Source organism: Spermophilus citellus, assembly GCF_964194105.1.
Source record: "Spermophilus citellus genome assembly, chromosome: 17".
NCBI lineage: Eukaryota > Metazoa > Chordata > Mammalia > Rodentia > Sciuridae > Spermophilus > Spermophilus citellus.
The window spans coordinates 50,209,347-50,223,838 of NC_138199.1; the positions used below are offsets into that span (position 1 = coordinate 50,209,347).

At 43.9% G+C, this 14,492-nt stretch overlaps 2 protein-coding genes across 5 annotated transcripts; one reads left to right on the top strand and one right to left on the bottom strand.

Moving 5' to 3' along the window:
• Positions 1-6,879: 6,879 nt before the first annotated feature.
• Positions 6,880-9,630, bottom strand: ATP5MC1 (ATP synthase membrane subunit c locus 1). 4 transcript variants are annotated; one of them, XM_081270647.1, is made up of 5 exons: positions 9,523-9,630; positions 8,972-9,019; positions 7,966-8,040; positions 7,432-7,613; positions 6,880-7,091 (listed from the first exon to the last, which is right to left on the bottom strand). In XM_081270647.1, exons 2-5 carry the CDS (start codon positions 9,008-9,010, stop codon positions 6,977-6,979), a joined length of 411 nt encoding a protein of 136 aa, XP_081126773.1. In that variant the 5' UTR covers positions 9,011-9,019; positions 9,523-9,630; the 3' UTR covers positions 6,880-6,976. The 4 variants fall into 4 exon arrangements, with proteins under 4 accessions (XP_081126773.1, XP_081126775.1, XP_081126774.1 ...); XM_081270649.1 differs by having other exon boundaries at positions 9,593-9,616; XM_081270648.1 differs by having other exon boundaries at positions 9,464-9,569.
• Positions 9,631-12,728: 3,098 nt separating this feature from the next.
• LOC308635851 (cell division control protein 42 homolog) lies at positions 12,729-13,656 on the top strand. The gene is made up of 2 exons (XM_081270652.1): positions 12,729-12,927; positions 13,137-13,656. Exons 1-2 carry the CDS (start codon positions 12,774-12,776, stop codon positions 13,562-13,564), a joined length of 582 nt encoding a protein of 193 aa, XP_081126778.1. The 5' UTR covers positions 12,729-12,773; the 3' UTR covers positions 13,565-13,656.
• The last annotated feature ends 836 nt before the right edge of the window (positions 13,657-14,492 follow it).

Genomic DNA, 14,492 nt, shown 5'->3' on the forward strand with positions numbered 1-14,492 from the left:
GGACATATCCGAGGACACTCGGAGCTTCCTGGGCCTCTGGCGGAAGGTAATGCTAAAGCAGATGCTGCCACTCATAATATGGGCCTAGTATACACTATAACCAAGTATGATGAGGCCTCACAACTCCATGCTAAATTCCATCTAAATTCACAATCTTTACGCTTCCGCACAGGATGCTCGCGTGATCAAGCTTTACAAATTGTCTCCCTGTGCCCAGTATGTGCTCCATTTCTTCATTTCCCCAGTTTGGGTGTTAATCCTAGAGGCTTACACCCCAATGATATCTGACAAACTGATGTTACCCACTTCCCTAGTTTTGGTAAGCTGTCTTTTGTACATGTTTCTATTGATACATACTTTGGCTATATCTTTGTTACATTACACACTGGAGAAAAGGCCAAAGATGTTATTGGACATCTCTTAAAAGCTTTCTCTTGCATGGGCAGTCCACGTTGTCTCAAAACAGACAATGGACCCACATATATAAGCCACACAATTCAACGGTTCTGCACCCAATGGGAGATTGAACACAAAACAGGTATTCCTTATAACCCCCAGGGACAAGCTATTGTGGAACGAGCCCATCAACATTTAACAATTTATCTACAAAAAATAAAGGAGGGGAAAATATATAGATGCTGCCAGGGACCTAAGGCCTATTATTGTGCCTCCTGGGGATGTGAAACCTCTAGTAATGGGTATTGACTTAAGAATTCACCTAGGAATGACTATGCCCATTTCTGGCAAACAAATATTACTATTCAGTTTACTTCCAATGGAAGACAACAACCAGATTGGACTTAAGGATATCTCTGGGGGCTGAGTATTTACACCCCCGGACAGTACAATCCTGGCCTGCTTTTTCGGCTCAAATTGACCACAGAACAGCCTACTGGAAGTCTAATAGGACCTAATCAGGTGCTCGGAGACCAAAAGGCCCCATCTGGACCCAAGCAGCCCATAGCCCCAACAGTAAAACCTTCCCCCAGCGGTCAAACAAAAACTATGGGCTATCAAACCTTTGATTATGCCCCTGAGCCCATATACCCTGGAACTGGAGATCGCCTTCTTAATTTGGTCCAAGGAGCCTTCTTCGCTCTCAATGCCACTAATCCTAACAGGACCCAAGATTGCTGGCTATGCTTGACCTCCAGGCCGCCCTATTATGAGGGGGTAACGATACTGTCTAATTTATCCTCTAATACCACTGCAGATCCTAAATGTTATTCTCTGCCCAGCTATAAGTTGACTATCACGGAGGTCATGGGGCAAGGGGTTTGCTTGGGAAAGGTGCCGCTTTCACGCCAACATTTCTGCAACATCACCCGACCAATAAATCAATCTCAATCTGATTATTTGTGGGGTCCCAAAGGGTCCTATTTTGCTTGCAATACTGGGTTAACTCCCTGTGTTTCCATGGCAGTCTTAAATACAACTACTGATTTCTGTGTGTTGGTACAACTATGGCCGAGGATATCTTATCATGGGTCAGACTACACCCTGGGACACCTTGAGGGACATACTCGGCTCCCCAGAGAACCCATAACTATGACTATTGCCCTCCTACTGGGCATAGGCAGAATAGCAACCGGAATAGGAACAGGGACAGCCACCTGTGTCCAGGGAGGTCAATTACTAAATCTACAAATGGCTATGAATGAGGATTTAACAGCCATGGCCAAATCAATTACCGCCTTGGAGAAGTCCCTCACCTCCCTCTCAAAAGTTGTGTTACAAAATAGGAGGGGACTAGATTTATTGTTCGTAAGGGAAGGAGAACTATGTATAGCTTTATAGGAACAGTGTTATGCTTATGCAGATCACACTGGGGTAATCCTAAAACTATAGAAAAGGTCACGGAAAGATTGGCTAAAAGACAAAAGGAGTTTGAAGCACAACAAGGATGGTTTGAACAATGGTTTAAAAATACCCCATGGCTGACTCCTTTGATGTCCACTGTAATGGGACCGCTTTTCGGTCTCCTTCTTGTAGCTGCTGTAGGCCCCTGCCTTGTCAAGCGAATGACACAATTTATTAAAGACCAAATTAACATTCTGACTTCTAAGCCAATACAGGTCCATTATCAACGCCTACAAACCAAAGATGATCTTACTGAAGTTTGTCTCCGACCAATTCGAAGATGATTTTTCTACAATGATTCCTGCTTCATGCCTTTCTCCTTTTGCCCCCTTTTCTTCCTTATTTTTATTATTCCTCTCCTCTGACTCTATGCCCTGTTGAACCGGAACCAATTAAAGACCTAATAATGACTGGCTGAATAGATACCACTAAACGCCTTGGCAACAACGAGCTGATCTTGTAGTACCCAGAGACGGGCAACTTTCACGCTTGCACTGCAACCTAAGACAGGGGAATGGGGCCTCCCCAGAGACGGGTAAGCACTGTAAGGGCAGTGAACGACCTAAGACAGGGGCTACTTGATTCCCTTTGACGTGCCACAAACAAAAGAGGGGGAACTGCTGGCACGGACTCCCCCCGGCCCCCAGGGCTTGGATCCAGCCCTGGTTTCTTGTTGTGCACGTCAAAGAGGCCAGCTCACAAGGCCTTGAGGCGGCTCACCAGGCCTTGAAGGACTTGTGGTGTCTGTTTTCATATTATTCAGCCTATAACGGTCATGTGGGAACGTCTTGACCTGCTTGGGTCCGATAAGGTTCCTGGTTGAAGGCTTGGTATGAGTTAACAAGAACTTTCTGTCTCCCCCCGCCCTTGCTCCCGCCTACTGGTAACTTTCCATTCTATCTGCAAGAAATATATAAGTATGTGCTGAGCCATACTATGCAGCCACTTCTGCACAGTGGGATAGGACCTCTACTCTCGCCTGTGTTGTTTTTAGAAAACAAAAGGGGGAACTGTGGTGAGCCGTTTCTTCAGACCGGTCGCCATTACAAGATGGCGCCGGCCTCGTTGTGGTCTGTGACAAACAACTCCTTCTTTGGGAGAGTTGGCACTTGGTTCTTTGACACCCTATGAGAAAGCTCCACGTGGCAGCTTCACATTGGGTGTTCGGATACTTTATTAAGGCTGGGAGGGGCTTCCGGGGGAGGAAGAACTCTGCAGAGCCTGAATAAACAGCTGTAAGAAGATTCCCGGTGTTGCGTCTTCCTTGCGGGCAAGGGGGTCGCGACAAAGCTACATTTTTTTTTTTTTTTTTTTTTTTTTTGCACCAGGGATTGAACTCAGGGGCATTCTGCTACCCAGCCACATCCCGTCTTGTTTTCTATTTTATTTAGAGACAGGATCTCACTGAGTTGCTTAGTGCTTTGCTGTAGCTGAGTCTGGCTTTGAACTCGCGATCCTCCTGTCTCAGCCTCCTGAGCTGCTGGGATTACAGATGTGTGCCACCATGCCTGGCCCCAGTCCTTTTTTATTTTTGAGAAAACGTCTAAGTTGTCCAGACTTAGCAGCATCCCAATTCTCTACCTACTAGATGTCCAGACTAGCTTTGAATTTGTGATCCTCCTGCCTCAGCATCACAAGTTGTTGGGATCACAGGTGTGACTGTGTGGTGGTTTCTAATTATTATTATTATTTTTTAAATTTTCTTTTAGTTGTAGATGGACAATACCTTTATTTTACTTATTTTTATTTTTATGTGGTACTGAGAATCGAACCCAGTAGTGCCTCACACATGCTAGGAAAATACTCTACCACTGAGCTACATCCTAGCCCCGGTTTCTAATTGGTTTTTGCCCTCTGAGAATAAAAATAAGACCCTCTCCCAAGAACAATACATTTCTGTATTCACTTACAAATATTTTGTACTAAGGAAAATGGTCCCATCCATGTACCAACCTGTAGATCATAGAAGCTACATAAAGAACCTATGTTATGGATATGGGAGTATCCTCTCTGACCCCCAAGGACTCCTTGATCCTACCAACCACACTTCCATTTTTTTTTTTTTTTTGTACTGTGAATTGAACCCAGGGACACTTTCACTTTACTACTGGGCTACATCCCCAGACCTTCTTATTTTTCATTTATTTTATTTTTTGGTATGGGGGATTGAACCCAGGGGCACTTAACCACTGAGCCACATCCCCAGCCCTATTTTTTATTTTTGAGACAGGGTCTCACTAAGTCGCTTAGGCTGAGGAGGACCTGAACTTGTGATCCTCCTTCCTTAGTCTCCCAAGTTGCTGGGATTACAGACATGGGACAATGCACAAGGCCCAATTTGGGTTTTAGATCTAGGAATTCCAGGACTGTTTGGAATCCCAAAGGGAGATTTTTACTGGACTCTTGGTAAAAATAGGTTCCTGGCACTCCACGGTAACAAAAAGGCAGTTGCCTTCCCTGGGGGCTGTTCCTTGATTACCTTCAGAGCAAGTGACCTCGCAATGATGCCAATGTAATATCCCAAAGGGTTATGGTGTTCAATTTGTGTAACAGCATTACCAGTTCATCCATTGCTCCCTTGGTGACACATCAGCTGCCACTCTAACCTCAGTCCCATACCTTCTCTTTGGCCTTGAGATTCCTGGGCTCTGTAGGCAAACTTGAGTAACTTAAGGTGAAGAAGCCAACAGAATCAGTAGATTGATAGACTACTAGTTCTCACTGGGTATGAATTTGCCTCTTAGCCAGGGGACATCTGTTAATATCTGACATTTGTTAATCGGTTGCACAACCTGGGGGTGGGGTTAGTTGATACTGACATCTAGTAGGTAGAGAACTGGGATGCTGCTAAACATACATTGTGTAGGAGACTACTTCCCCTTCAAAAGTGAATTTTCTGGCCCTAAATATGCCAAGGTTGAGAAATCTTAGAGTGGAAAGGCCATGATTGTTGATTAACTTGGGCAAATGTCAAATGAGTCAAGACAGTGATAAGAAAACAGGTTCTGGAGTTTGAATCCTAGCTTTACTAGCCAGCTGTGTGACTTTAGGCAGGATGCCTCACCTCTCTGAGCTTTCCCTCCATTTTTCTATCAAACGTCTTGTTCATTGGAATGTGAAGTTAATCATGGAAAGTGCTCAAATGTCAGCCCATGTTATTACACCTAAAGCAGACCTCCTTGATTTCTCCTTTTGAAACTTCCATAGGCACATAGCTTCCTGTACTCACATATTTGATAATGTAGGGCACTGTTTCTAGTCTGTTAATGACCCCAAATTCTTGAGAGCAAGAACCTTTTAGATTTCTTTGCCTCCCCCAAATCCCCTAGGAAGCAGCTTAGTGCCTAATTACCTGTAGGACTATCTTTAAATTGCATGTACATTAAATCCACTTTTTTTCTTTTTTGGCAGGGAGGTGGGGGTTCTAGGGATTGAACCCAGGGCCCTGTAACATGCTACAAACATGCAAGCAAGATCTACCACTGAGCTACACCCCTATCCAGTCTTTTTTTTTTTTTTTTTTTGCGGGGGCAAGGGATGGGTACTGGGGATTGAACCCAGGGGCACTCGACCGCTGAGACATATCCCCAGGCCTATTTTGCATTTTATTTAGAGACAGGGTCTCACTGACTTGCTTAGCACACTGTTTTTGTCAAGGTTGGCTTAGAACTCCCAATCCTTCCTCAGCCTTCTGAGCTGCTAGGATTACAGGCGTGTGCCACTGCACCTGGTTATCCCTAGTCTATGTATTTTAACTCTTTGGGTACTGGGAATTAAACCTAGAGGCACTCTACCACTTTACCCTAGTCCTTTTTATTTTGAGACAGGGTCTAAGTTGCTAAAGCTGGCCTCAAATTTGCAATCCTTCTGCTTCAGTCTCCTGAGTCACTGGGATTACAGGCATGCACCACTGTGCCCAGTTTGGAAGGTGTTCTTAACATTAGAAAAGTTCTTGGTTTTACTATTTCACAGAAGTTTTGCAGTAAATTGAGGTACAATTCCCTTTGAAACCATCCAATTGAACACAAATCATGTCCCCAAGCACCTCTGCATTATTTTGTCCATGGCTTACTCCTGCTAGGGCTTAAAAAAGCTAGCTGGGCATGGAAGAGTGTACCTATAGCCCTAGTTACTTCCAAGGCTGAGTCCAGGCTAGCCTGGGCAAGAGTGGGATTCTGTTTCAAACAATCCAGTTTAGTTATATCTTACTTGCTGGGTGCAGAGGTGTATGCCTGTGTCCAGCAACTTGGGAAGCTAAGGCAGAAGGATCATCACCTCAAGGCAACTTAGTGGGACCCAATCTCATAAAATAATAAGGGCTGGGGATGTGGCTCAGTGGTAAAATAGCCCTGAGTTCAATCCCCAGCACCACCTCCCACCCACCCCCAAAAGCAAAGCTAACCAATTAATAATGAAAGAGTCAGGCTGGCCTAGGGAGAACTGGGGATTCTGCCTCTTATCAGCCCTGTGACTCTGGACAAGTTATTTTGCTTCCCTAAGCATGGGTCTCTCATTTATGAAACTGGTTTAATGGGTGTGCTTATAATTCATAAAACCATTGTTGTAACATTTAGTACAAGCTGGGTGTGTTGGCATGTACCTATAACCCCAGGGGCTTGGCAGACTGAGGCAGGAGGATCACAAGTTCAAAGCCAGTCTCAGTGAGATCCTGTCTCTAAATATAAAATGGGCTAGGGATGTGGCTCAGTGGTTAAGCACCCCTGGGTTCAATCTCTGGTACAAAAACAAAAAGAAACAGACAAAACTACTTGGTATAGAGCTTGATGCAAATTAAGTCCCTCAAAAATGTTACATATTAATATACTAATTTGAAGGTACAATTATTATTTGGATAAATTCACATTCCTCTGTGAGATGAGAATTTTCCATGTTGCCACTGTTGTGGCAGTGGTTTCTTCTAGCCCCAAGGACTTCCTAATTACCAACAGCTGACCCAAGTCCCTCTTCCCACCTTTCCACCAAGGTTCTCTCCAAGGTCAAAGGACAGAGACAAAGGCATGGGTTTAGAGAAACATCCTTTAATGGTACAGCTCAGCACACTCCAGCACCAGTGGAGTCGAAGCAGCAGGGACCTGTGGGTGACCCCCACGGAGCCTCACATGGCGAAGAGGATGAGGAAGGCGACCATCAAACAGAAGAGCCCCATGGCTTCAGACAGGGCAAAGCCCAGAATGGCATAGGAGAAGAGCTGTTGCTTGAGAGACGGGTTCCTGCCAGGGACAGACATAGATGCCAACCCAGGGAGAGGAAAAAAATGAGTGTGGATAGGGGTAGAGGGCACAGGAGGGTGAGGTGAAGAGTGTGCTATGACTGGGAGGGCCTAGCCTGCAGGGATCTCAGGAATTTGGTAGGCAAGTAAAGCAACAATTTGGAGAGTCCAAGTCAACCTGGCTGGACACATATTTAGATTCTGGTTTAGAGGTCACTGGAAAAAGTGGGAGGTAGATGAAATCAAACTGAGGGCTCCAGTAGGGAGCACCCCTTACTGAAGATTTGCCTAAACAGGGTGAAACTTACAGTGGGAGATGCTTTGGGCCACCTCAAACTTACCTGGCATAGCCAATGATCAAGCTGCCAAACACAGTTCCAATGCCAGCCCCTGATCCGGCTACACCAACTGTGGCAGCCCCAGCACCAATGAACTTGGCTGCTGTGTCAATGTCCCGGGAGACAACACTGGTCTGGAACTCCCGTCTGGCCACCTGGAGTGGGGAGCTGCTGCTGTAGGAAGTCTAGGAGGAGGGGAAAGAAAGGAAAGTATGGCATTGGGACAGATGGCTGATTCTACTCCACACCCCAACCACCTGAGCTCTGAAACTGCTGGCAAACTGACAAGTACAGAATCCTGAATGCAGAAAGTACACTGGGAATTGGCCTTAGGGTCTGTATTCAGACAGGGCCAGTGAAGTTTTGTGGTTAAGCACACCCCATTGTTCCAAGTTTCTAACCTACAATGCTCATTTTTGGTGCAACAGAACTATTAAGAGCATCATAGTCCTTTAATTGTCCTCCTTAGGCCTAAAAGCAAACCAAACGGAAAGAACTCTCCTGGGGAGATCTCTAAAAGGGGCCTTATTTCCTTACCTGTTTAGATGAGTCCTCTAGTCTACTCAGGAAGGAGGCAGACACAGGCCTGATCAGACCCCTACTACAGCGGATCTGTAAAATTAGAAAGACATATGTCTCCAAATCAGGCAAGGAAAAAAAAAAAATCCTCATTGATGAGCTTCTCTAAACATGACTACAAAGTCATAAACAGATAAAATCCAATGTACTTCAAGGTCAAGTAATTTATTCCTGTTTCTACCAGGGAAGCCCACACCAGAGCTGCCCCAAAGCCTGGTGTAGTTGGCAGTGGCAACTATCACAATTTTGAACCATGTACTAGGCAGCTCAGTCGTATGACACATGGTTAGCATGTACAGGGTTCTGGGTTCCATCCCCAGCACTAAAACTCAAACCAAAACAATACATGTGCCAAAGTTCACTTCTATATGTACAACCTCAGTTTCCCAGAATATAATAAGAATGCACACTTATATCAAACCAAGAAGGGTTTGTACCCAGATCACCAAAGGAATCAGAGGAAGAAAATTTGGAACAGCCATCTAAGGAGAACCCTCTGTAACACCACTTCTTAAAAAAATATTCTTTAGTGCAATGGTTCTCAGACTTGGCTTAACATTGAAATCACCTGGGAAGTTCTAAAAAATAATCCTGGGTTTCTACCCCCCTCCCAGAGTCTGTGCAATTGGTCTAAGGTGCAGTCTGGGCATTAAGATTTTTAAAAGCCCCCAGGAAATTCTAATGCGCAAAGTGAAGAATCATTAATTAGTGGACTGTCTGGCTATGGCTATGGCTGAGCCAGACTGAGGGTAAAGGTCGGATCTAAACTCTCAGAGGACACTTCAAAGCCAAGATAGCTTGGTTTACAGGCCCAAATAAACAGGGGTTACCTGTTTCACATCCTACAGCCTCCCCAAGGGGCCAACATCATCAGAACGCCATGCTCCTCTCAGTCCATTCATTAAACACCGATGACTCCCACACCACACATGGCACTACAGGGCACCCCGGAGCCGCAGCTTACCAGAGCCGGAGAAATGAGCAGTGCCCCGGTGGTCTGCATTTTTTCAGTCTGCATAGATTAAAAAAAAAAAAAGGAAAAATTGAGAGTCAGGTTGTTTGGATATAGCGGAGGCCTTCTTGTGTCTCCTTCACCTCCCACCTCGTCTTCTCCGTACCCTCTCTTCCATGCACCGTGCCCCAGCTGAGGGCATTAGAGGTCAGAAGGCTGATTCCGGGTCCACCACTTTCTGCACAGCGGCTTTGCAGAGAGAAAGTGAGGGAGCACCGAAAAAAATAAAAGATCAGGCCCCAAGAGAGAAATGTTGCGAAAGGGGACTGTCTCCCGGGAAGACTGGAGGCGGAAACTGGGCAGATGCCGAACAAGGTCCTGCTTGCCCATGTTACACAGATGTCTCCACACCCCACCAGTGGCCGTTTATCGCTCATTACCGTTGGTAATTAACATTAATTGACAAAGCTATAGATCGTCTCTCCCAGCCCTGGGGACAAATACCTCTCCTTAGGGTCAAGCCTACAACCCTACAGATCCCTTGACTCCCGGCCCCAAGTCACCTGCACTCCCACTGCCCTACGGCCTCTGCTTGGCCCACAGCGCTCGCCCTGCTCAAGGTGACTGACTCACCTCTCTGCTTTAGCCCTTGGGCTCAGCGCTCAGCTCCCCCACCCACGTGTCCCGGGGTCCCTCCGCGTTCATTGGTCGCAATCCCCCGTATTCCCATTGGTTGACGTCATCGACTCCCCCGTTCTTATTGGTTTTCTGAAGCTTCTTCCTCTCTCTCCACAGGAGCTTCGTGGCAATTCCCGCCTCTATGCGGGCAAAGGCGGGGCTTTCCCTTTAGATCTGGGTTACGATTGGTCGATCTCCGAAACGCTCGACCATAGAGTCGGCGGGACTCGGAGTTTCCAGAACCTCTTGCACAAAATGGCGACCAAGATGGAAGCTGAAGAAAAAGGCGTGGGAGAGATGACCGGACGCCTGACGCAGAGAACACGTGACCTTGGTTCCGAGCCTTCATTTGGTCGCTCGGGCCTCACGTCGCGTTTTATATCGGGACTTGTAGTCAGGCCGGAGACCCCCGAGGACTACTGAAATCCCGCGAGATGTTGCTCCCCATACATGGAGATCCCACGCCTTTGCAGCAATTGCCACTCTAGCGATTTGTGAAAACCTCTGTTTCCGCTTTGGGGACTGAAGGCAGTCTGCAAAGTTCCCCGGTGGTGAGTGCACCTTTGTGGGTCTCTGCAGTTATGGATTAACAAACCGAGATTTTTTTTTTTCCAAATAAATGAAGCTTATATTGTAAAACCAGCTTTCTAGGAATAAAACCACCCCGGTAGAAAGATGAGAGCAAAGGAGTAATCGCCAATCCACTAAAGAAGAAATATATATTGCAGGAAAGAACGTTCAGCCTTACTAATCAAAGAAATAAACGCACCGTTTCTCATTTATCAAAAGAGCAGATTTTGAAAGGGGATATCCAAATTATAGTGTTATATTGTATGCATGTGCAAATATGTAAATGAATTCCACTATAATATTCATAATGTGCCAATTTTTAAAAAATGGGAAAAAAGCAGTTTTGTTTTGTTTTAAATTCCTGTGAGCCAGGCACTCTCCCAAACTGCTGTTGAATTATGAATTAGCAATGTTTCCTTGAAAGCAGTTTGGCAATGTTTATTTTTATTTGAAAAACTTTGAATGGGCTATCCTATTTGACCCAGCATTTCTTGAATAATTGAGAGCCTTTAAGGCTCCATTCTCTTTGACCCAGTAATATCACTTCTAGGAACATATCCTGAAGAAATAATCAGAAGCACAAAGATTCTATTAAAAGAATGAACACTGTAGAGGTTATCAAAAATGAAAACAGCCGAGTGAGTGAAGTGTTGCATGCCTCTAACACCAGCAACTGAGGAGGCTGAGGCAGGAGGATCTGAAATTCGAGGCTGGACTTGGCAATCTAGCGACATCCTCTCTCGAAATAAAAAATAGAAAGGAATGGGGATATAACTCAGTAGTAAAGTGCCCCTGGGTTCAATCTCTAGTACAAAAAAAAAGAAAAAAGAAAAGAAAAGAAACACAATTCATGCCTTAATTTATTTATTAAAAAAAATTTTTTTTTTTAAAATTTGGTACTGGTGTTGAACTCAGGGCACACTACAGGGTTACATCCCCAATCCCCAATCCTTTTATTTTTTTATTTTGAGTCAGGGTCTCACTAGGTTGCCAAGGCTCTTTTTTTTTTTTTTTTTTTTTTTTAGTTGTGGATAGACCTTTATTTTATTTATGTATATGTGGTGCTGAGAATCAAACCCAGTGCCTCACACATGTCAGGCAATTGTGCTACAGATGAACCCCAGCCCCAGCCCCTCCCAGTCCTTTTTATTTATTTATTTTTTATTTTTGAGACAGAGCTCCCTAAATCGTCTAGAGTGACCCTGACTCAAAATGAGAATAAATACCTGGTCATATAGCTCAGTGGTAAAGCGTCCCTGGATTAAATAAATTCCCAGTACAAAAAACAAAACAAACCAAAAAAAAAAAAAAAGCTTAAAGAAAATATATGGGGGCTGGGGATGTGGCTCAAGCGGTATCGCGCTCGCCTGGCATGCGTGCGGCCCGGGTTCGAGCCTCAGCACCACATACCAACAAAGATGTTGTGTCCGCCGAGAACTAAAAAATAAATATTAAAAAAAAAATTCTCTCTCTCTCACTCTCTCTCCTCTCTCACTCTCTCTTTAAAAAAAAATATATATATATTCTGGATGGTATAATAAGTTGATTTATATTTCTATGAGTATATATATATATATATATATATACACACACATATATATATATATACACACATATATATATAATTATATAATACATATATAATATATATATATATAATACATATATATATATATATATATATATATTTTTTTTTTTTTTTTTGGTACCAGGGATTGAACCCAGCAGTGCTTAACAACTGAGCCACATCTCCAGCCCTTTTTAAATATTTCATTAGGGACAGGGTCTCACTGAGTTTCTTGGGGCCACGCTAAATTGCTAAGTCTGGCTTTGAACTCATGATCCTCCTTCCTCAGTCTCCTGAGCCCCTGGGTTTACAGGTGTATGCCACCACTCCCAGCTGAGTATGACTATATTTCTGTGAGTATTATTAAGTTTATAATAGGAAAATATTAAAATTTACACTGATCTGGAAAGTTAGAACTCTGGTCTAGCTGGACATGGTGGCACACTCCTGTAATCCCAGAAACGTGGGAAGCTGAGGCAGGAGGATTGTGAGTGCAAAGCCAGCCTCATCAAAATCTAGGTGCTAAGCAACTCAGTGAGACCCTGTCTCTAAATAAAGTACAAAATAGGGCTGAGGATGTGACTAAGTGGTGGAGTGCCCCTGAGTTCAATCCCTGGTACCAAAAAAAAAAAAAAAAAAAAAAAAAAAGAGAAAAGAAAAAGAAAAAGAATTTAGGGAATGGAGCTCATTGGTGAAGAGCAAAAAATAATATATAGAGAGAGACTTAAAATATTCTGCTAGTATGGTAAAATATTCTGCTAGTATGGTATAATGGAAGGAGTGGAATTTTGAAATCACACCATCTCAAGTTCCCATTAGAGGCAGCGCTGCCAACGCCCCGGCGGAGAAGCTGAGGGTCTTGCAAAGTTGTGTAGGTCCTTGCTAAGTTTCTGAGACTGGCCTTGAATTTGAGTTCTTCCTGCTTTAGCTTCCTGAGTTGCTGAGATTACAGATCATCTAATTTGAAATATTTAAAGTGGATACAAAACTATTTCCGAAATGCAGACAATTAAGTGCGTTGTTGTGGGCGATGGTGCTGTTGGTAAAACATGCCTCCTGATATCCTACACAACAAACAAATTTCCATCCGAATATGTACCAACTGTTTTTGACAACTATGCAGTCACAGTTATGATTGGTGGAGAGCCATATACTCTGGGACTTTTTTTTTTTTTTTTTTTTTTTAAAGAGAGAGAGAGAGAGGAGAGAGAGAGAGAGAGAGAGAGAGAGAGAGAGAATTTTTAATATTTATTTTTTAGTTCTCGGCGGACACAACATCTTTGTTGGTATGTGGTGCTGAGGATCGAACCTGGGCCGCACGCATGCCAGGCGAGCGCGCTACCGCTTGAGCCACATCCCCAGCCCCTACTCTGGGACTTTTTGATACTGCAGGGCAAGAGGATTATGACAGATTACGACCGCTGAGTTATCCACAAACAGATGTATTTCTAGTCTGTTTTTCAGTGGTCTCTCCGTCCTCATTTGAAAACGTGAAAGAAAAGTGGGTGCCTGAGATAACTCACCACTGTCCAAAGACTCCTTTCTTGCTTGTCGGGACCCAAATTGATCTCAGAGATGACCCATCTACTATTGAGAAACTTGCCAAGAACAAACAGAAGCCTATCACTCCAGAAACTGCTGAAAAGCTGGCCCGTGATCTGAAGGCTGTCAAATATGTGGAGTGTTCTGCACTCACACAGAAAGGCCTAAAGAATGTGTTTGATGAAGCAATATTGGCTGCCCTGGAGCCTCCAGAACCGAAGAAGAGCCGCAGGTGTGTGCTGCTATGAACATCTCTTCAGAATCCTTTCTGCACAGCTGGTGTCGGCATCATACTAAAAGCAATGTTTAAATCAAACTAAAGATTAAAAATTAAAATTCGTTTCTGCAATAATGACAAATGCCCTGCACCTACCCACATGCACTCATGTGAGACAAGGCCCATAGGTATGCCCCCCCACCCTGCCATACTAGTTAATTTTGAGTAATTGTGTATTGTCAGAAAGTGATAAGTACTAGTTTTTGTTGTTTAAAAAAAAAAAACAAAAAACAAAACAAAAATTCCCATTAGAGCTTCACCACATAACTGGTATATACCTCTGAGCAGATTATCAAATGTCTCTTGCTTTGTAGTTATAAGCTACTCTTCACCATATGAGAAGCTGAGACTTCACCATATGAGAAGCTCTGTGCTGCATGCTTTCACCTATTATGGTAGTTGCCCTAATCCTTGATTTTGCTGTGTAAGGTTTCAATAAGCATGATCACCTGTTCTGAAAGTATTAAATGAAAATTCCAGAAATAAACAATGCATAAGTTTTAAATTTGCATGCCACTTTGAGGTGTGTGATGAAATCTTGTGCTGTCCTTTCTTGTCCTGACCTGGATGTGAATCATCCCTTTGTCCAGCATAGGGTAGTCCAGTATAGGCTTTCCCTATGTTAGTCACTTAGTAGCTGTTTAGGTTATCATAACCAGATTGACAGTTGTGATATCCAAGTCTTTATATATTGGGTTCAGTACTCTCTACACATAGCCCAAAGTTAATCTTATTTTTTTGCGGGAGGGCAGTATCGGGTATTGAACTCAGGGGCAGTCTACCACTGAGCCACATCCCCAGCTTTTTAAATTTTTTTTTGTATTTTATTTAGAGATAGGGTCTCAAAGAGTTACTTAGTGTCTTGCTTTTGCTGAGGCTGGCTTTGGACTCATGATCCT